This window comes from Cetorhinus maximus, chromosome 15 (genome assembly GCF_964194155.1).
Source record: "Cetorhinus maximus chromosome 15, sCetMax3.hap1.1, whole genome shotgun sequence".
NCBI lineage: Eukaryota > Metazoa > Chordata > Chondrichthyes > Lamniformes > Cetorhinidae > Cetorhinus > Cetorhinus maximus.
Genome location: NC_135893.1, coordinates 80,030,551 through 80,054,066, shown reverse-complemented (window position 1 = coordinate 80,054,066; position 23,516 = coordinate 80,030,551). Strand labels below are relative to the sequence as shown.

The window sequence follows — 23,516 nt, the reverse complement described above, 5'->3', positions numbered from 1 at the left end:
AGTCTAGTATGACTTTTCATCAGAACCCGTTCTGATGAAAACCCATATTAGACTCGAAACGTTAACCTTGTTTCTTTCCCTACAGATGCTACCAGACCTGCTGAGTGTTTACAGCATTTCCTGTTTTTATTGCAGCATTACATATGTACTACCTACAAACACCCTAGTGCCCCAGAAATCCCTTTTTATGGACCCTTTTGAAAAACAAAATCAATAAACTAAACTAAAAATCAGAAGGAGGTGTATGGGGGTGGGGTGGTGACAGCCCCTGGTGGGGCACTGTAACTATAACTAAAACTAAAACATGAAAGGAAACTTACAAAATCAAATCAAATCAAAATGTCATTTCCTGGGGTGATGATGCACCCCAGCCCTTGCGGTGCCCACCAATCACGAAAGACCTCTAGCGTACCAGCGGGCACTGCGGCAGTTCCTTTTTATATGTGCTCAAGACATTTAATCAATCAATACCCTGCAACTGTTTATCCTTAACCTTAACAATGTAATTAACATAGCATTAACAAAAAACAGTGTCATATTTGAGGGTTGCAGGAACCTGAACCAGTTTATTTGTACTGTAATTGAACCAAGAATGTGATACTGTTGTTTCAGTGACACCACTTTCTACAACAACAAACCAGTGGCAGAAATTATCACCAAGAGTAAATTGGCGCTTGTGCATTCCACTTAATGCTTCCTGTAGTGTTATATAATTAAATATTCTAATTTAGAGAGGTCTATCTTATATTTCAGAAAATATAAAATCCACCTGAAACTGTGAGTTCATTCCTTTTCTTTGTTAGGGAACTTTTTGTCCTCCAGTCTTTTCTCTGCCCTTTGTTTACAGCAGTGACTCATGTTAAGGTGCAATTCCACAGATGGCTGTGACCCACGTGTCTTTATGAGTATTGCTTATGCATGAATCTGCACTGAATGTCAACAGAATAGAGGATAGGGAGAGGGAGGGGGAAAAGTTGTCACAGCTAATCCTAATCCTCACCTTTAATCAATATCCAAATGCAAGCAGAGCCCAGAACCATAGGGGTCACTGATAGCTATCAGGAGCAGGAGCTTGAATTTATTCTTCAGTTTCCTATTCTGAGAGTTCTCAGGCCACTTATAGAAGCCATCACTGCTACACTAGCTGAGGCTAACTCAAAAACTCAGATCAAGTCTGGACTTTCTTTGGCTGTGAAAGCTCAGTGCACTTATTTAGTGAGTCATGGAAGGAGGAGATCTTTCAAACTGTAAGGCTAAATAATGCTTATAATTGTATGCTGTGGATTACTATCTTTTACTTAACAATCCCGATTTTTAAAAACAGGGTGAAAGCATGGTGGCAGTTTAATTTACCTTCATCACAACATGGAAGAACCAGAAATAATATCAGAGGCTTAAAATATTTTACAGAATAGAATTAATAATGTGATTATTTTAGTATTTTAACAAATTTTAACGAACAGTCTTTTTCATAAGTTTGAGGTAATATGCTGTCCTGCAACATGGCCTATGGGCAGAACTCAGTGGCGGCAACGTGGGTCCTGCCCACTGGTTGGAGAACTGGTGGGAGCTGCACATCACCTTTCCACAGAAGGCCCGACATTAGCCCAAGGAAATCAGGAACTTGCCTGGACAGTGTTGTGTTCTCCCACTGAATCAATGCCGCAGTAGGGTGGATATCCCGCCCTCGAGAGCTGCTGGCCAATCAGAGGCTGGTTGCTCTGCAGTACTGTTAGTGCCTCTGGGAGGAATGGCCACCGCCAGTATTGCACTGGGGCCTGTATACCCAGAGCGTTGGCGATGGATCCTACTGGGACAGGTAAGCGGGATGGGGTGGGGTTCCCAGGGAAGGGGTTTGTGGAGGGTGCAAGCCAGGTTGAGGGAGGGGGGCACCAGCTGGATGGGGACAGAGTTTGCTGGGCAGTGGGGGTTTCGGGGGGGGGGGGAGGTGAGGGGTAGTTGGCAATGGTGCATTACTTGATATTCACTCTTGTTGTTGGAAAATTTGATTAAGTTACCAGGCTTCTGGAATTAATGAAAAAAATTCTCCCCTCCTCTCATTAAAACAGTCTTGGTACTGCGGCCATGTGGCCATTGTGTGAGTCTTGACAGTAGATTTCAGCAAGCTATTTGCCCAGGAGGATATTGTAGCCAAACCCAGCATTCAATCAAATGTACTTCCCTACTTCCAGTAGGGGTCACTAGATAGCAATCAGAAACAGGTTGGCTGGTGCATTTTCCCCCTTCACTAACCCAAGGCAGACAAAACCAAATGTAGCGCTCCAACCACTTTGTACACTGAGATCAGCTAACTCACATTAAGGATTCAATTTGGGGCCTTCAGATATATATGACCAAACTACACGCTAGATAAATTCACTTACTGCCAATGAGCCTCAAGGATTTACATATGGCATATATAGGAGAGACTTTTACTCTAATATCTGGTGTTCTATTTAATTGTAAACAAGTACAGTGAGTATACAGGGGTGATCTTTCTCAGATTGGAACAATTCTCATATTTTCTGCCATTTAATGGAGCTAACATGATTTCCCAATATTCACACTTTGCCAGGCGAGGCTGTATGCTAAGAGGGCACATTTGGAAAATACGCCCAATAGTCGCCACATTGCCATATATTTGAATATACTTCATGCAGAACAAATTCTTGAAGTCATGTCAGTTTAATTAAAAGCTGTTGGATTAGCACACTAGACATGGGTGACAATGGTGAGCAACAGGAGAGACATTAGAAAATTGGGAAATATTTATGCTAAATGTTTCCTCTTCGGATTATGTAATCTCAGCTAGGATCTCTCTGGATAGATGAATTAATATGGGCCGAATGGCCTTCCTCATCTTTAATTATCTTGTGATCATGACATCACAAACAACAAACTTTAAATTTAAAAAAAACTGCCCAGGTAAACTATTCATGTGTTTTATGAAATCATAGAGGAGAAAGCATTGGGGACCAACTTTCAAATGTGAGAAGGAAGAAAATGTATTTTTAGTGGTAATCCCTTCGTTTTGTATCATCCTCTCCATCAAATGTTTATCAGTTCTTCCTTTAAATAATGCTCTCAGTTTTTGTGTTTGTTTTAATACTGAACATTTATTTAGTTCAGCCTCATCGATACCATATGCAAGGGAAATATGTGAATCTTGCAATCTTAATTGCACTTTTTCTGTACACTATCTAAAGAAATAATAGCATAAGCCACCACTTTACCAAAGGAGAGGATGTTGCTGAAGTTATGGTGAAGACAGATGCAAGTTATTCATTTAGTACCGCAGCCATGCCCTCTGCCTCCAGGCATAGATCTCCTTTCTGGTCCCTAATTGCAACCCCACCCCACCCCAACTTGCTACACTTTCATGAATGATATGACTTTGGATTCCCATTTATGTTAGCTGCCAGTATCCTCTCATACTCTCTCTTTGCCTCTCATTTCTATTTCCCCTCTCAACCTTCTATATTCAACCTGGTTCTCACTTGCCTTATCAACCTGACATCTGTCAGGTGCACCCTTTTAAAGCTTCATTGTCATTCAGTGGGGTCTGGCTTTGGTTGTCCTACCTTTCCTCCTTGTGGGAATGCACCTTGACTCTACCTGAGTAATCTCCTCTTTAAAGACAGCCCATTGTTCTGTTACAGTTTTGCCCACCAATTTTTGATTCTAATATACATGGGTTTTAATTTACCTGGGATTCCAATTTATCAGATCTGTTCTCATCCCACTGAAATTGACCCTTCTCCAATTGAGTACTTTTACTCAGGATTTCTCCTTTTTCTTTTCCGTTGCCAACCTAAATTTTATGATACTGGGATCACTGTTCCACAAATATTCCCCTGCTCACATTTGATCCACTGGCACTCCCCAGTACCAGATCCAGCAATGCCATCTTCCCCATTGGACTGGAAACATACTGATCAACAAAATTCTCCTGAACACACTTCAGAAACATTTCCCCCTCTCTGTCTTCTACACTGTTACTATCGTAATCTATGTTAAAAGAATTAAAGTCCCCCATTATCACGATTGTTTTTGCTCTTTTCTATAATTCCCTTGCAGAATTGCTCCTCCAAATCATTTCCACTAGCTTATGGCCTTTAGACTACACCAAGCAGTTTTTCTGTTGTTTCTTAACACTAATCAAATAGATTCTGTCATTGCCCTCCACCATCATCACTGTCCCCAACACACAGACACACACAGACACACAGACACAGACACACAGATGCACAAAGGATATCCTCTCTCTCCAGCACTGTAATACTCCCTTTAATCAATACCGCCAGCCCTCCTTCTTTCTTTCCTCCCCTATCTTTCCTGAAGACCTTGTATCCAGGAATATTTAGTACCCAGTCCTGTCTTTTTTTGAGCTAGATCTCTATTATCATTATGATATCATATTCCCACTATGCTACCTGCACCTGCAACTCAGCAATTTTATTTACTATGCTCTGTGTGTTTATATACATGTACTGCATATCTAATTTAGACCTTCTTGCGTTCTTTCTTAATACCTGAAACCTTACTATTTCTTACTCTAGTGCTATCTCTCTCTCCCAACCCTTTGTGCACCTGGTTTCTCCTTTATGATGCTACATCCTGCCATCCACTTGCCAAGTTTGTTTGAAACCTCGCCAACAGCACCAGCAAACTGCCAGGATTTTGGTCTCAGTTCTGTTGAGGCACAACCCACCTGGCCTGTATAGGTCCCAGCTCCCACAGAACTAGTCCCAATGTCTCAGGAATTGTATTCCTATTTATTCATTCAAGGGATGTGGACATCACTGGCTAGACCAGCATTTATTTCCCATCCCTAATTGCCCTCGAGAAGGTTGTGGCGAGCCGCCTTCTTGAACTGCGACAGTCTATGTGGTGTAAGTACACCCACAGCGCTATTAGGAAGGGAGTTCCAGGATTTTGACCCAGCAACTGTGAAGGTATGGCGATATATTCCCAAGTCAGGATGGTGTGTGGCTTGGAGGGAAATTTGCAGATGGTGGTGTTCCCAAGTGTCTGCTGCCCTTGTCCTTCCAGGTGGTAGAAGTCTCGGGTTTGGAAGGTGCCGTTAAAGGAATCTAAAGCCCTTCCCCCTTGCACCAGTCCTCCAGCCATGCTCCTATTCTATGCTCCTATTTCTATGTTCACTAATTCGTGGCACTGGGAGTAATCAATTACTACCTTTGAGGTCCTGCTTGTTAGCCTCCTTCCTAGCTCCCTAAAATCTGCCTGCCAGACTTCATCCCTCTTTCTACTTACGTTATTGATAGCGATATGGCTGTTCACCCTCCTGCCTCCAAGTTCTTTGTAGCTGCTCAATGAAATCCTCGATCCAGGCACCATGGAAGCAGCATGCCATCCTGGAATCACATCTGAAGTAGCAGAAATGCCTGTCTGTGCTCTTAACTATAAAATCCACTATCACTATTGCTTTTCTAATCTTCCTCCTGCTCCCCAACTCCCCAACCCCATACAGCTGAGCCAGCCATGGTGCTGTGGACTTGGCTCCAGGCTGACCAACTCTCCCAGAGAAAATTAAAGGACACTCTGTCATGGGGATCCATTAGAGTGAGGGTGGGGGGAGAGGGGTTGGTTACTGCCAAGGCTGTGAGAGTGTGCAAACTGGAGGAAAGCGGGTACTGTGCCTGCATTATTTAAAGCACCGAATTATGGGAATGACAGCGTCCTGGCAGTATTCGACCCAGGACATGGGACAGTGGCCTTAAATACGGGACAATTCCGTAAAATAAGGTATGATTGGTCACTCTGCTTGGCTATAGCTGCACTCGTCCAAGTGTCCTTCTTTCTTAACTGTTTGTTTTCTTAACTGCCTTATCAACTTGTCCTGCACCTTCAAAGGTTTGTAAATGTGCACCCCCGGATCTCTCTGCTTTTGCACTCTGCTCAAAATCATCCATTTAAATTATATTGCCTCTCCATTTTGGATCTTCCAAAGTCCAACTTTCACACTTATCCAGACTAAATTGCATCTGCCAAGCATCTGCCAATCTGTCTGGGTCCTCCTTAATTCTGCTACTACCCGACTCAATTTTTACTATGTTGCCAAGTTTTGTTATCATCTGCAAACTTCAAAATTGTACTCCCCATAGCAAAGTCTAGGTCATTTATATCTAACAAGAAAAACAATGTCTCTAATAATTATCTCTGGGGGAATTGCACTTCATACTTCTCTCCAATCAGGAAAACATTTGTTCACCACTGCTCTCTGCATCCTATTCATTACCCAAATATGTTGCAAGTTACCACTGTTCCTTTAATGCCATGTGATTCCATTTTCCTAATAAGTCTGTTAGTAGGGAATCTATCAAATACCTTTTGAAAGTCCACATATATAACATCTACAGCATTACCTTCATCAATCCTCCTTGTTACTTCATCAAAGAAGTTAATAAGGTTAGTCAGAAATGATTTACCTTTAACAAATCCATGCTGGTTGTTCCTATTAACCCATGCTTCTCAATGAGAATTAATCTTGTTCTTGACAAAGGTCTCTAGTAATTTTCCCGCTACTGATGTTTGACTGATTGGCCTGTAGTTGCTGTGGTTCACCATTCCTTTTTTGAACAGGGTTGTAACACTTACAATCATCCAGTCTCTGGCACTATGCCCATATCCAAGGACATTGAAAAATTATGGTTAGAACTTCTGCACCCTAGCTCCCTTCAGCCTAGGATGCATCCCATCTGAACAAGGCGACTTGTTAACTTTGAGTGATGCCAACCTATTTAGCACCTCCTTTCTACTATTTTTATCAGATCCAATATCCCTACTTCCCCCCTCCTCCATTGCAACATTAACTTCATCCTCATCTTTTAATGAAGAAACTCATCCAGTCACACCCTTGCTCCCTACAAGAAAATTTCCTTTGTTATCCCTAATCAGACCAACCATTCCTTTAACTATCCTTTTACTTTTCATGCATTTATCAAAGATTTTTGGTTTCTATTTATGTCACCCATTAATTTTTCTCACACTTTCCCTTTGTTTTCAATTCCTGCCTGGTTTTTGACTGTATCCTGTACAACATTTGTCTTCTTCAAATGCACAAGCTGGTTATGGAGGCATATTTAGCAGCCCATTATGCTCAATGCCTTTCTTGTGGGGGAGAAGTTCCACTCCCATTATCCTCATGTTGTATTTCTTTCACAATATGGCCCATCTTCTGTAAAGTAGGTGCAGCGTATATGACATGACAGTCCCATTCAACTTATCTAAAATTAATAACTGACTCTTGAGTTGGCAGAGGGTTTAAATGGGTTGATGTGGAGTGCCCTTTATCATATATTACCCAGTTGGGATGCCATATATGTACAGAAACAGGGCCACGGACACATCCACATCCATGCAGTTCCATTATGAGACATGATGATTATGCTAAGATATATGCTGTATGGCTATATGTTAGCTGTACAATATTTACTAGGGTGGGTGAGGTACTTACCTTGCTTCCCTGATCAAATCATTAATTGTTTTCCTGCCCTTTATTGCTGAGTTGTACAAGTGGAACTAACTTCAGCATCTCCTTCTACTGTCAGCAGTTGCAGCATGGGCGAGGAACAGAGTGACAGTCAAAAAGTCTCCAGGAACAGAGCTTCTAATTTCAAGGGAGCAGCAATGGATGTTTAACTGGAAATTATGAGGACAAGGCTGTTTGAAAGAGGTCATCTTCGGCCATTCTGAAGGCACAGTAGAAGGAGATGCTGAAGTTAGTTCAGAAACCTCAGAAAGTCAAAATTCAAGAAGTCCTAATAACTGTCTTCTGAGATGTTATAAAATGTGATTGAGGCTAATCTTGACATTGGGTGTTTATGTAAATTGTGCAATATTGGAGCGGTCACACCTCTCCTGTTTTTTGTTTGCAATGGCTACCATGGAAACGCAAATAAGGAGAGGCGCATCTGGCTGAACCAATATCACTTCTTGACGTATTATCAAAAATCAGAATAACTCCCATTGTGTTTGAATTCAGGAGTCAATCTGAAAATTTTAAGAGGAGGAACCAGTTCTGAGAGTGAGATTTTACATTGACACAAACTCTTGCAGTGGTTAAAAAAAAGTGTGAAGAAACACGGTTTAAATACACAAGTTATTTACAGAGCTTTTACTGAGGAGTGCGTAGCAAAATGTCTACTCTAACTGTGTAACTGTTACATCACTTATTCATTTGCTTTTTTTTTGTTAAATAATTTTGCTCGCTAGCTTTAAAATTAAAACAAGGCCTGAAGATATGATGCATTATTTACATAGAGTTAGATCTCTGTGGAAAGATCCAGTAGCTAAAAATAATTAACAGACAGTATTCATTTCCTGAGTATGTTACTGAAAACTTCACTCGATCTCAGAAATAGGAAGGATTCTTTCAAAAGTACAGGGAGTTAGCAGTTCTCCATGAGAGTTATCTAAGATACAAGCATTGATAGAATCTAAAATAGGAAGAGTGAAATGTGAATGTCTCCGTGCTAAAGCACAGGCAGCAAAGAATCATCTTCAGATGTGCCCAAGTAGTCAGTTGTAACATATTTATGAAGGATGGGGAAGGAAGAAGGGATGGGTAGCTGTACTAATTACAGACAACATAATGGCAATTAAAAAAAAAACATAACTAACATTAAGATAGAAGCAGCATCAATATACATTGATATAAAGGATAAGAAAGGATTGATCACACTAATTGGATATTCGACAGACCAGCTAATAGTAGAACAGAAGTGGAAGATGAAATATGTAAGCAAATCTAAGATACCACTACATTACATAGAAAAATAGTCATAGGAAATTTCAAATAACATGGCAAGAAGAGGTAGGGAAAAGGGAATTACTTTTCAAGTGTGTACAGGACTCCTTTGTCAACCAGTGTGTAAGAAGTCCAGCAGAAATGCTGGATGTGGTAATAAGAAATAGAGAAGATAATACAATAAAGTATGGTGGAACATCAAGGCAGTAGCAATCACAACACATTAAGATAATGATTGAGAAAGACATGTATAAGTAATAGATTGGAAAAAAATAGCTTTAAGGGGATTGGAATCCAGAAAAGAATTTGACAAATGAAGTAATAAAATGGGAGAAATGTTTAAAATGGTGATCAATAGAGTTCAGGAGGAATATATTCAGCTAAGTAAACGCTCTCGACAACAATGGAACACCACGGATGAATAAAGAATTAAGATCAAAACTGAAACTAAAGAAAAAGCAAAACTTACAGAAGATAACCTTGCCCACTCCCCACCCTACTCCACTCTGCATGGATTGTATTTGTGCATATTAAAAGAAACAAGGGAAGAGGTAGCACAAGTCCAGGGAATTTGGACCAGCTACATTAACATTAGTGCTGGGAAAAATAAAGATAATTAGATCTTCACTTAAAAATCATAGCACCAATGAATGATGCCGCACAGAAGGAAGTCATTCAGCCCATTGTGGCTGTGCTGACTCTTTAGTGGAATTATCCAATTAGTTCCACACCCCTGCTCTTTCCCCATAGTCCTTCAATGCATTTACCCAAATCTCTTTTGAAAGTTACGGTTGAATCTGCTTTCACCACTCTTTCAAGCATGACATTCCAGATCATAACAACTCTGCATGTAACAGAAAAGCATCTGGAAACTGAAAATATAAAGAAGAATAGTCTGCATGGATTCCAAAAGTAAAGGTCATATTCGACCAATCTTATTGAAACCTTTCAAGAAGCAACAGAAAGGCTAAATAAGGTTAATATAGTATATTTAATAAGGCAAGTTTTGTGGCGCAGTGGTAGTGTCCCTACCTCTGGACCAGAAACCCCAGGTTCAAGTCCCACTTTGGAACTTGATGGCCATGGAAAGTGTTTTGTAAGATGACCAAACATGTTGATTGTCAATCTTTAATTCCTTCCAATACATCTATGGCAATGGCAGGTGATGAGTGGAAGAGTTTTCTGGTCAGAAGGAACTGCAAACCACTGCAGTGCCTTGCCAAGTATACCCATGAACCAATCACAGAAGTGCACGGTACCTGAAGAAAGGGAGAGTATATGTAATACAGTGGGATTTTCTTTACGCCTTTGATAAAATAATGCATGGCACAATTATGACTAAGATCAAAGCAAGTGGAGTCAGTGGACAAGTAGAAGAATTGGATATAACCTGTTACAAACAGTAAACAAAGTGTAGGGGGGGGGCGGCGAAGGCGGGAGAATGGGGTTGAGAAACTTATCAGCCATGATTGAATGGCGGAGCAGACACGATGGGCCGAATGGCTCCTATGTCTTATGGTCTTATGATGGTGAGTAGCTTGGAGGAGAACTTCCAGGTGGTGGTGTTCCCATCTATCTGCTGCCCGTGTCCTTCCAGATGGTAGTGGTTGTGAGTTCGAAAGGCGCTGTCTAAGGAGCCTTGGTGAATTTCCACAGTGCATCTTATAGATGTTACACACTGCTGCTACTGTGCGTCAGTGGTGGAGGGAGTCAGTGTTTGTGAATGGGTGCCAATCAAGCAGGCTGCTTTGTCCTGGATGGAGCTGCACTCATCCAGGCAAGGGGAGAATATCCCATCACACTCCTGACTTGTGCCTTGCAGATGGTGGACAGCCTTTGGGGAGTCAGGAGGTGTGTTACTCAGTGTAGGATTCCTAATCTCTGACCTGCTTATGTAGCCACAGTATTTATATGGCTAGTCCAGTTCAGTTTCTGGTCAATGGTGAACCCTAGAATGTTGATGGTGGGGGATTTGACAATGCTAACCCCAATGAAAGTTAAGGTGAGGTGATTAGACTCTGTATTCTTGGAGATTGTCATTGCCTGGCACTTGCATGACACAAGCATTAGTTGCCACTTATCCTTATGGAGGTTGCTCAGATCTTTGTGCATGTGGGCATGGACTACTTCATTATTTTGGTGGGAGGAATAAGGAGGCCACATACTCCTTGGAAAATAAGAAGTCTAAAAAATATAAAAGAGCAAAGGGATTTATTTATAAATCATTAGAAGTAGCAATGCAAGTTAACAAGGCCATCAAAAGTACAAACAGGGAGCCGGGGTTCATTTCTAGAGAAATAAAATTGAAAAGCAGAGAACATATATAGAAACTTTGGTAGACCGCGCTTAGGCCAGAATATAATGCTCCTTGGACGGGCGCCCGACCCGACCAAATGTAAAATGATGCACGATGATGTATGGCGAGCGTCCTGAAGTCATTGCGCATGGGAGCAAAATTTCGGTCGGCGGGCACATGCAGGAGTTGGCAGTGCGCCCGCCGACAATTAAAACGCCTATTAAGGCCATTAAAGGTAAATTGAAAGAAATTTTTCGCTGCCTGTCCAACCTTATGGTTGACGGGCAGGCGAAAAGGCCAAGCAGCCTTTGCATTTTTTAGGAAACCTCATCCATGGGCGGGATAAGGTTTCCAACAGCAAATAAAAATAAAATTAAAATTTTAACATTTCATTAATAACGTGTCCTCTGTCACATGAGGGGACATGTTTTATAACATTTTTAAAATCTTTTTATTTTTAATGTTCTAAACTCTTCATCTCGCTGAGGCAGCTCTGTGCCTGAGGGAGCTTTCTCAGCACGCACCCGCGCTCATGCCCGAAGTTGCGCTCTTGCCCTCCTCCCCCCCACCACACAGGCAGCGCTGAGCACTGCCGCATGCGTTTCACGCTGGGCGGGTCTTAATTGGTCCGCCAGCATGAAATCGCGGCCTGGCCCCGATCGCAGGTGGCAGTCGGCTTCCCGACTGCCCCCGCATGACGAGGGGAAAATTCCTCTCCTTAGAGCACTGTGCACAGTTCTGGGCTCAATATTACAAGGAGGATACAGAGGCACTGGGGAAGGTGCGAAACAGATTTAAAAGGATGGTACCAGAATTGAAAGGCCAAAACGGACAGAAAACACTGTACAGGCTGGGGTTCTTTTTTTTTCTCTCCAGAAAAGCAAAGGCTGAGGCAGGATTTAATAGAGGTCTTTAAAACTCTGAAGAGACTTGATAGGGTAGACATGGAGAAGATGTTTTCACTGGTGACTGAGGTCATAAATGCACCCCCAGAACAAAGGCAGGTGTCTCCTGAATAGAGTCTTGGTCTAATAGCGTCATATGAACCCTGAAGGGATTTTAACTGGGCTGGTCAGAAGTCTGGGAGCTGTAATTAATGGGGCACTCGCCTGAAGGCACATGTCATTAGGAGCTACGTGTCAATCTATGTATTGCACTTCAAAGCCAGCTATGGGTTTCCAGTTTGCTTCATTTGATTCATTCCCTCTTATCCACCTTCATTAAACATTCACTGCTTACCATGGGCGATAAACTCCCTTCATTCCTTTGGATTAATGAACAGTTGGAGAAAGAACAGCAACAGCTGCCAAGACGAGCTGTAGATTAAGCTCTTAAAAGGCCTTACGCAACCCACAAGGCCTACAGGCCAAGAGCAAGCTTCTTGAATATTTCTGAGGAGCAGAACAACAAGGCTGAGCTTCACCGAGGCAGGCAGTTGCTGATCTGCTGGACCACCAGCTCTGAAAGTTACCACCGCCTTTAACTTTTCCACCACAGGCTCCTTCCAGGTTGCTGCAGAACACAGCTGGTTGACACAGATTACCAGTGCCCTTCTTGCCTGAGCAAACCAAGTACTTAGCTTGGCATTGGATGCCCCCAGCAAAGATGAGAGAGCTCTGTGATTTGGAGCAGTGGCCGCTTCCCTTGTGTCCAAGGTATAATAGTCTGTACTCAGGTCACTATTGGGGCACTAGGAAATGAATCACCTGCTGAAGTGATCAGGAAAGACTTCTGCTCCATCAGCGTTCAACCGGTATGTGATTATCACATTGCAATGCTGCACCAGTTTCATTGGCTGCTGGTATAATGCCTTAATTCTGCAACACCCATTCATCCCTCATGTTCAGGGTGTTGGAGTCTGACTGCTAAGGGACAAGAAAGTTGGAGGATGCACAAGAAGAAGAGACAGCATCAGACTGGGAAAAATTAAATGCAGATAAGGGAGAGCCACAAAAAGGAGGAGCATCATTGGAGTTAGACAGGCCAGGGAGCAGTTGATAGAGCGACACTTTTAATGACCTTCTCAATCCTCTTATTTCACAAATCAGCAAAAAGCCCATCAGTATTAACTACCATTGTTATATCTTCACTATTCCCTTCATTCTGCACATTCTGCCTTAGAACATTGAAACCATTCATCCAGTCCCTTTGCTAATGAAATTGTGGTAAAGCTGTAATGAGAGGAAACTATAGACCAAAGCTGCAAATGTGATAAAGGTGCTGATATGAATTCCAAACAGATTATTGTTTTGAATTATTTTCTCACCCAAGTAGTTAATCCTTAATTATTTTCTTAAAAGAAGGTTTACTAAATCTACTACTCTTATGGAGTGCTTCCTCAGTGACTCCAGCTGCGCTGGTTAAAGGCTGCTGTTGCTCATGAGGGGACCCATGAGATGTCTGTGACTTCTGGGAGCAGCAGCCTCTCAGGGCCTGGATACAGACGGCAGCACTTCAGCTGCTGCTGGGGCAGTCTGGACTTTCCAACTTTCTAGCACCATGATTGGTATTGGTTGAGGGAATTGTAAGGAAGCCAACATGCTGGCACCCTGGACAAGGACAAAACATGCTGCTTCCAGTGTACCACTATCACTCCCATGGGGCTGGGTCTCAATGCTCCACTGATCTATGGGAGAACAGATTGCAGATGGCTTGAAAGTTGCCAATCATTTGCTGCAACAATCTGCCCAAGGCAGAGATAGATTTCCCTTCACAAGGTGGACGCCTGCCTCTCCAAGGCAGAGCATAGCTTTGAACCCACAGTTTGCAAGACCTCTATCTGAGCTTCCACTTGAGCAGTGAAGGCTGTGACCGTGGACTCTTGAGGTCAGGGCTTAGCTACAGTATCCTAGAGATGGCCACGCTCCCCATAGATTACAAAGTGATGATGCTATGCGAGGTGAGGCCATACTGCCTGGAAATGGACTCCTCCACACTTTGTGCCATGGTTCTGAAACCCTGGCAGCGCTTGATATAACTGCTACCTGATGTAACTGCTTTTGTGGAGCAAGCAGTTTTTTTTTTCTATTGCTGGGCCCGGAAGTCACCATCTCTATCCTGTTCATCAGAGCATGGGAAGAACCTTGCCCTTTGGCAAGCTATCTCCTGTGCTGCACATGTCACCAGTTCTTACTGCTTTCACTAGTGTAACATGTTCCACCACAAGCAGAGCACTCTGCATCACTCTCTAACCCATTGTTGCCCAATAGAAATTGTTGACTATCCAGAGGTGTCATTGTTTTAGCAATGTGTAATCATTTCAGTAAAAGACACCTTATATGCAATTCAGGTAAGTGCTTCATGTTTATATTTACTGAGCGAACATCTACTACTGTTCAGTGCATAACCTTCATTCTTCCTCAGCAAAGTTAAATTCTGGCACAAATTGATTGGACAGAGCAGGGCAGGATTTTCAAATCAGGGTCTGAAACCAGACACCAGATGAATTCTGGGTCATAACCCTGCCCATGCGACGATAATTTTCAATAATTGGTCAGGTCCAGTTAGTGGCACTGAGCATCCCCAGATGGCAGGTGGTGCCTGCCTGATGCCAGCAGCAAAGGCAAGTGGCAGCTATAATAGCCTGCGTTACCTTGCCAAAGAGAGCAGGCAGCTCCTCAGAGGGCCATTAGCACAAAGGCATAAGACTAAGTGCAAACGTGCAAAACCGAAGTAATGTGTACAATCCGGCACAGGATAACTAAGGAACCTTTAATTTTAAACATCAGAAAAAAACCTTTCCTTTCGCTCTGCAGTGAACCCAACAGCCTTACACTAACATGCACCAGACTGTTCGGACCCATCAAAATCCCAATTGAAATGTACAGTTCTAAGCTCTCCAGTCCATTAACAAGCCCCTAAAAGAGCTGAGTGAACTGTTCATTGGAGGTGAATGGATTTCCCATCCTCCCCCAACTCAACTTTGAAAATTACAGACCGTTCCCTGAGACCTCGGCATCCAGAGACCACCTCTGGGTCCACAGTTTTTTAAATTGTGTCTGCACCGGGTCCCAACCCCACAGCCAATTGAAAATCCAGCCTAGCATGTCTTAGTGTAGCTTCTAGGGGCTGCATCTTCCGGTCGGCAAGCAGGGGGTGGGGCCCACTCGCCGACACGTAAAATAACGTGAGGTGATGTCAGGCGGGCGTCCCAGTGTCACCCCGCGTCATTTCCATCCTCAGGTCGGCGGGCACGCAGCCAACTCGGCTGCGCATCTGCCAACCTGTCAACAGTTTATAGATAATGCTCCAGGAATGCCAGTGTAAGTAAAATGTTACTTTTTGTAACACTGTGATTGTTAAAATGCACATTAAGCAAAAAAAAATGTATTAAAAATAATCACATTGAAATAAACTGATCAAAAATATACACAATCATACTTATAAACTATAAATGTAATATTTTGATCTGCTTTTGGAAATTTTTCATGTTTGCAGTGAAAATATTTCATTTCCATTCATTTTTTTTCCAGGCAACGATATTGTTGAATGGCTTCTTCAAAACCTTTCTATATCTGAAGAAGGTAAGGGAAATTGCTTTTCTGAATTTGATCCATCAATTTTTTTTGAAAGATTGGACAGGAAATCATTTTTTTGGGTTGAATGTAAACTATTGTTCCATTAACTTCCATTTCATGTTCATTAAAATAACTTGTCTACTGCTACATATATATATATATATACAAGTCACAAAATGACATTTTAATGGGGTTGCCCAAGTACTTACTGGTTCACTGTGCAAGGCAATGGAAAATGGAGATCTGCAGCTGCAGTTCCCCTCCTAATGAGTTTCTGATCTCAGTTGGATCATTGAGGCAGATGAGGTACTTCCCAATAAAAAAGGAAAGGAAACTGGAATCCTATCCCCATATGCTGCTCTTCAGAGAGCTGGCAATAGAGAGTGGCTCATGGATTGGGGTATTTAAAAATCTAATAAAACAAAAGCCAGATGGGTATACCACTTTGAATACATCTTAAAAATTGTTATTTTTTTCTATGACGCATTATAACCAAGTCAGTTTTGTCTAAAATTTCTGGAGGTTGATTTTTATAGTTTATGCAGTGAATATGCAGATAAACCAGTGCTCATTTTCTTTACTCATCCCCTTTCTATAATTACGAACAACTTCGTAACATTGTCTATTAGTAAATTACGGCCGTGAATTTCCTCAGATTTTGTTCATGCACATCCATAACTTGTTGGAAACACTTTCCATGAAACAATGGTGACATAGTGGCCGAAAGTCCAACAATAATAGAGGTGAGGATGGTGTAGTGGTAACGTCACTAGGCTAGTGATCAAGGGGGCCGAGGCTAATCCCCTGTGGGCGTGTGTTCAAATCCCAGCATGGTAGCTTGGTGAAATTTAAATTCAATTAGTTAATAAACCTGGAATTGAACACTAGTCTTAGTAATCGTAACCATGAAACTATCATTGGTTTTCATAAAAACCCATTTGGTTCACTGGTTCCCTTTAGTGAAGTAAATCTGCCATCCTTACCTAATCTGGCTGACATGTGACTCCAGATCCACAGCAATGTGATTGACTCTTAACTGCCCTCTGAAATAGTCTAGCAAGCCACTCAGCAAATAGGGAATGGGCAACAAATGCTGGCTTTGCCAGTGATGTCGATACGTTGCTAAATTCACCATGAGACAGAGTTAACATAACATTGTAATAAGATTGTTTTGAAGATTGGCTGAATAAAGTCATTTGTAATGTTGATAAGATTTTACATTGAAAGCATGCTGGTAATCAAAATGTCTTATAAACCTCCCGGAGAAAGCTGGCAGTTTCTGCAGTTGATATAGAGTGCTGAATTTTACACTGATCAGGCGGGCGCATGCCCATCCCGATCGGGCGTGAAATCACACAAGATGATGTCAGGCAAGCGTCCTGACATCATCCCGCACTCGCGCGATATTTCGGTCGGCTGGTGCGTGTGGGTGTCGGAGCCGCATCAGTTAAAAGGCCTCTTAAAGCCATTAAAAAGGTAATTGACTAAGATTTCACGTTGCCCTTGCGATTTTGTGCTTGTCGCACGGGCAAAACAGGCAGGCGGCCATCTGACATTTTGCAAAAACCTTATCCAAGGGCGGGTTAAAAAGGGTCAGCAGCATTGCCATTGTGAATAGTGAGGAGTTTTGGAAATAGTTTGTTGCTGGTTGCTTATTGGTACTTGGCAGCTTCATCTCTGTTCGGGGCTTCATTCTTAGCATTTCCAGGCTACATATGAGGACTCATTGGTGTCTCCAAGATCCCCGGAGGATTTTGACCATGTGGACCCTTCCAGGTATCAGACAGCCTTCTGTAACCCTGGTAATGGGGATTGTGCTCTCCGCTGGTGGCACCTCCCCTGAGGAGGAAGAGGAGGGGCAGAAGGGAGAGGAGGCCAGGTAGGTGTCCCAATGCAGCTTCCAGGGGAGGGACCTGTGGGCAGAGAGGCGCAGGCACAAGGGGCGCAGGGCCAGCAGGTAGTCCAAAGCGGAAGGGGCTGCAGAAGATGCCACTATCCTGCTGCCAGGGTTTACAGGCAGCGATGCAGCTACCTCAACATGTCTGAGGTGCGATGCCAAAGGTGGCTCTGCCTCTCAAGGGAGACTGTGGCCTCCATTTGTCATATGATTGGGTCACAGTGGCCCTCAGCTTCTATGCCTCCGGCTCTTTCCAGGGCTCAGTGGGGGATCTTTGTGGAGTGTCCCAATCAGCTGTCTACAGTTGCATCAAGCTGATGACAGAAGCTCTGTTCAGGCGGGTCATGACAATTATTCATTTCTGTATGTACGGGGCCAGCCAGACAGAGCGAGCCAGAGGCTTCGCGGCCATTGCTGGCTTCCCCCGTGTCGAGGGTGCTATAGACTGTACGCATGTGGCCATCAAGACACCAGCAGGTGAGCCCGGTGCCTTCACCAACAGGAAGGGCTTCCACTCCATGAACGTGCGGATAGTGTGTGACCACAGGATGCAGATTCTGCAAGTCTGTGCAAGGTACCCAGGCAACTCACATAACGCTTACATCCTGAGACACTCCCAGATGCCGAGGCTCTTCAGTGCTCCAGCCCGGCTGGATGGATGGCTGCTGGGTGACAAGGGCTATCCGTTGAAAAGATGGCTTATGACGCCTTTCCACCACCCAAGAACAGAGGCAGAGCAGGATTGTAATAGATGCACTTCCGATGCCTGGGCCATTCAGGGGGAGCACCACAATACCCCCCAGAGCGGGTGACACTGATAGTGGTTGCATGCTGCGCTGTCCACAATCTGACACTGGCAAGAGGGGACCCACTGGAGGAAGAGGATCTTGAAGCAGCTGCACAGGCCACAGAGGATGAATCCAGTAGTGAGTCAGAAGAGGAGTATGGTGAGGAGAGCGCTGAGGGCATGGAGGCAGACCTCTGTAACCTTCAGGGAGGCAGGTGCACCAGGGATGCCTTATCCAACGCTCCTTCAGCTAGGCTGCCAAAGATCCGCTCCTACCTCATTCCAGGGCTGCCGCCTCCATCCAGGATGTCTGAAATGCCCCTGTCACGTAAACCCAAAGTCCACTCAGTGCCTGTGCAATAAACTTTAGAGCCGCACACATCCAGCATTACATACTGGTGTACCCTGCACCAAAAGTAAAAGGTGACGCATACTCAGGCCATCACAACAGCAAATTTAATGTTATTGTCACATTCAAATCACACTGACATGACCATTACTGGTGTTGATGCCCATATCAATAGATATATAAACCAAACATAACTGATCAGAAGATCACCATGAACAATCCCTCTTGTGATCATGGTACCTTAAACTTACATTTACCAGTGCTGTGTCTTGGTGCTCCCTCCTCACTGGCACCGGCATTGGAGACAGCCTGCTGACTCTGCTGTCTTGTTGGCCTTGATGACCTTGGCAGTCGTCCTCTGGCCAGTGGAGCCTGTGCTGGCCTCCCCTGGGAGGGAGCTGGCATCTCCCCAGTCATCGCAGCCTCATCAGATGCCACGGTCACTGGCAGAGGGGCGGAGGAGCTGCTGCCCTCATTAGGAGCGCCTGAGAGGAGCCCACAGAGGCGGCAAGCAAGTCGTGCACCAACGTGAGGTCACTCTGGAACCCCCTGCTCGCCATTGATGGACAGGCACCTAGCTGGGATACTGGGTGCCTCATCCATCTCCCACACTGGCACAGACCACCTGAGCTCATTGCCTGTGTGAGGGCTTGCAGGTCCGAGAGCAACACCAGGAATCCCTGATTCTGTCCCTGGAGTTGTCTCTCCCTGAAAGTCACCACTCTCTCAGTGGAGGAGGCAGTGCGCTCGGCTGTGAGGGTCAATGCAGTGCTTATGCTCCACATGGACTCCTCCATAACAGAGACCATGGCATACATATCTTCATGGATCTCCGCCAGATCCTCCCGCACATCCCACTGGACGTCCAGCATCTGCTGCCTAATGAATAACTCCAGAGGCTCATCATCTGCCTTCGACCCAGCATCGTCCTGGTCTCTAACTGCTGGTGCCCTGAGCACTCTCCGTCTCCACCCGCATCTCGAGGGACTGTGAAGTGCCCTCACCAATGTGCACTGACAATGTAGCCAACAATCTAACGCCCACCATGATGCTGGTATCTGCGCTGGTGCCTGGTCAGGGAGCAGGTGTGACGCAGGTGCGGATGAAGCCCGGCAGTCCTCTGGGGTCAGAGGTACCCCTCTGGGTCCTGAGAATGAGTGTGTGCTGGCGAATCTAAGGGAGAACAAGGACATGTCATTAGTTAAAGTCATCACTCTGTCACTGTGTGTGCCAGGCACCTTGTTGGGACAATGGCGATTTGCATCGTGGTGCCATTGTTTTTCAATGATCAATGGGGACTTCAGGTTTGAGGCTCCCATCAATTAAGAGACTACACTAGAATGGTTGCACAAGCCAAAACTCTCACCTCTGTGCACTGCACTCTTACCTTCGTCTGACACCCCTACTTCTCCATGACCGGTTGCACGGGGAGCGTGCCAGCTCTCTAGCTCCAGGGCATCCTGCTTGAACCTGGTTAGCAGCAGCAGGTTGGGCAGGCCTCCGCCTGTCCGTGATCTCTCCAATTGGTTATAGCTTGTCTTCTCCTGAAAAGACAGAGGAGCATTGATTAGTCCACTCTCTACCTGCAGCGCCATTGCAGCCTGGCCGACCCCACCTGAAGAACACCTTGCAAGGCACATCCGAGTCGTGGCCCTTGAGCCGCAAGGCAATCAGTCCAAGCTGCCAAGGCTCACCCCCTCGGCCAGCTCCGGATCATTGACTGTTGCTACTCAGACTCTAACACCCCTGAGATCCACGGGGGGGACGGCTAGCCCTTAACACTTCACCACGCAGATCCATGCCAACACGGTACTCACCCTGCCTGAGCACAGCAGGTCATTGAACCATTTGCGGCACTGCACCCATGTGTGCCGCACAACGTCGTGGCTGCTGAGTTGCGCTGCCACCTCTTCCCAGGCTCTTCTTGTTAGGTGCGGTGGCCTCATCCCTCCAACCCTTGGTACAAGGGTGTCCCTCCTGGCAGCCACCTCCCCCATGAGGACCGCGAGGCACTCATCCGAAAAGTGGGGGGCCAAGTGCCCACCCGACCTGCCCTCCCACCCGGCGTCTCCAGCCGCTGCCGAAGCCAATGTACCGTCTCTGTAACGCAGACTGTATGCTTCTTCACCAGCAGCCTTCATTGGACCTGGCGGCTGACAGGCCCCCGCCTTGCCTTGCGCTTCCCGACCATTGGGAAGCCGTGTTTCACATTGGGCGGGTCTTAATTGGCCAGTCAGCGTGAAATCGCGGTCATGGGCCGATCGCGGTCAGGGACCTGTTTCCCGGCTTCTCCCAGGCCTGTCGGTCACGCCCACCTGCTGAGCTGAAGATTCAGCCCAGAATGTTTTGGCTCTACTTGAATTCTAACCTTTCTTACCTTGTGGGTGACCTTTTTAACTGGAGTAACAATAATTTGGAGGCTGACAGAGTGAATTTTAGGGAATTAATGTTTCCGGACTCTGCAATTCGCTTGTATATGTCTGTGGTTATTCACAAAAAAGAGGTGCTAAGAGTTATAATGGGCCAAATATTTCTGTTTGATTTATACATTAATGCCACAGTGCGGCATTAACATGACATTATTTTGCCAGCAAGGTTTAGCCCAATATTTTTTTAATCTTCTAATTGCTTGCACAAGTGTGTACATTGAGTAATTTTATTAAGGGCACAAGGCCATGGGCAAGATTTTCCCCCCATCGGGGGCAAAGTTGAATGGCGCGCGCGCATAGGCGTGCCTCCGATCGGCGCCCCCAATCAGGGCGCAGCGCCATTTTACGTGGGCCGGCCAATTAAGGCCCGCCCAGCACGACGTCCACAGGGAAGTGCTATGTGGTCCCTGTGCGGGCAGAGGGGGAATCCCTAAATCAAGAGTGGGCTCTTTCGCACATGCGCACGAAAGAGCGCACTCATCTCCCTGAGGCTAAGTGCTGCCTCAAGGGGATCGGCTGTACTGTGACAAATATTAAAAATAGGAAAAAAAGAAATTCCTGACATGTCCCCTCATGTGACATGAGTTGGGACATGTCCATAATTTTCACAAAAACTTTAATAAAATTTTTTAAAACCTATATGAAACCTCATCCCGCCCACGGATGAGGTTTCATACTTTTTCTAATTCCCTTAAGGTTGGACGGGCAGGTCCATTAATTAGCTAAATGACCCTGTCAATGGCCTAAATTGGCCATTGACAGGTCGGCGGGCGCACAGCTGATTTTGCTGCGCTCCCGCCTACCGGAAAATTTAAATGGGGCGCGGTGACGTCGGGAGTTCCACCCGATGTCACCGCGGGTCATTTTACCCGTCAGTGGGCGGGCTCCACCCCCTGCTCGCCGACGGGAAAATCCTGCCCGTAGTCTGGTCACTAATTTTAATCAAATGGTAAAAGTGCAGAAAAAAAGTGCATTATAAAAAGGAAGTGTTAATGGTCCAATTGACCAAACATAATGCTGCTCCAGCAATTGTTCCAAGACAAAACTAGGCACAAAAAATTAGCCAAGATGTCCAGCATTTTAGCAGTTCAGCAAGCATAGGAATGATGATGAAGTGAGATTTGATGTGGGTTAGGATACAGGCAACATAGCTTTAGATGAGCCCAAGTGTTTGGAGGTGGGGGTGATATGATGATAAGAATCAGGAAAGCATCGGAATAGTTGAATCTGGAAGGAATAATTTCAGCAGCAAATGGCCGGAGATGGGCAATATTACAGCAGTGGGAAGTAATTGGTCCTTGTGATGAAGAGGATATGAGATCACAATTTTAGGGCCAAATAAGATGCAGAGGTCGGAGACAGTCTGTTTCAGCCTGAGTTAGTAGGGAGGGAGATGGAATCGGTGGCAGGAGTTAAAGAGAATGGTTTTGGTTTTCCCAATGTTTAATTGAAGGAAATTGCAGTTCATCCAGGACTGGATGACAAACAAGTAATCTGACAACGCAGAGGCAGTGAAGAAATCTAGATAGGTCTTGGGAGGTAAAGATTGATATCATCAGCATATATGAGGAACTTGCCTTCAGATGATGTCACCAAGGGGCAGCATGTAGCTGAAAAATAGGAGGGGGGCCAAGTATAGATCCGGAGGAGTCTCCAGATGTAACAGTGCAGAAGCTGGAAGAGAAACTATTGCTGGAGATTCCCTAGCTAAGAGTGGAACCAGCTTAGGACAGTTCCACTCAGCTGGATAATAATGGGCAGGCACTGGATCTCTGCCATGTGGTGCATAGTTGTTTCTTTATCATGCTTGTCACTGATATCTCATTATACAAGATTTCCCCTTTAAATACTGTGTGCCTTATGTTAGTGGGTGCAATAAACGATAAATGAACGTTTCACTCTTTTTCAAACAAAATGTACACTGAGACAATAAGGTGAATTTCCAAAGGGTCCTCCTGCTTGTCCATCATAACGTAAGTGGGGGATCTTCAGAAACTGCAGAAAAATGACATCTTCTGCCAACAGAGATGAGTGGAACTCCTGCAGAAATTCATTTTTCACCTTTAACATCCAATTATCTTGTCAATTTACTCTGTTCCTCCTGCCTCCCATTCTTTATCTTTTCCATCAATTCTTCCCTTCCGCTTGTCAATGTGTTGACTCCTTGCTTGGGGTATGATTGCACAGGCACTTGTAAACCCCTGATACTTCATTGTGCTGAGTATTATATTTACATGTGGTTCATCTGCAAAAATATTGCAGCTCAGCATGATTTTGTCTGGAGCAGGAGCCCTAATTGATTTCCCTCCTCCATTACGCAGCAGTACTGAGGCCAACTGTGGTATCTCTACTCCTGCACTGGCTGTAAAGTGCTAACTCACTATAGGCCGGAGTTCAGATCTGGGAGTGAGTTCAGCTACTCTCCAGTTGAGCCACCTTATCATCACTTTTAATTAGTGGTTGTGGCCTCT

General features: G+C 44.7%; 1 protein-coding gene across 1 annotated transcript in view; it reads left to right on the top strand.

The window, feature by feature from the left end:
• rgs11 (regulator of G protein signaling 11) overlaps nt 1–23,516 on the top strand; it is a 149,901-nt gene that overhangs the window by 4,337 nt on the left and 122,048 nt on the right. The window contains exon 3 of the mRNA XM_078559289.1: nt 15,539–15,589. Coding sequence (XP_078415415.1) covers nt 15,539–15,589 — 51 coding nt within the window. The remainder of the gene's footprint in view (nt 1–15,538; nt 15,590–23,516) is intronic.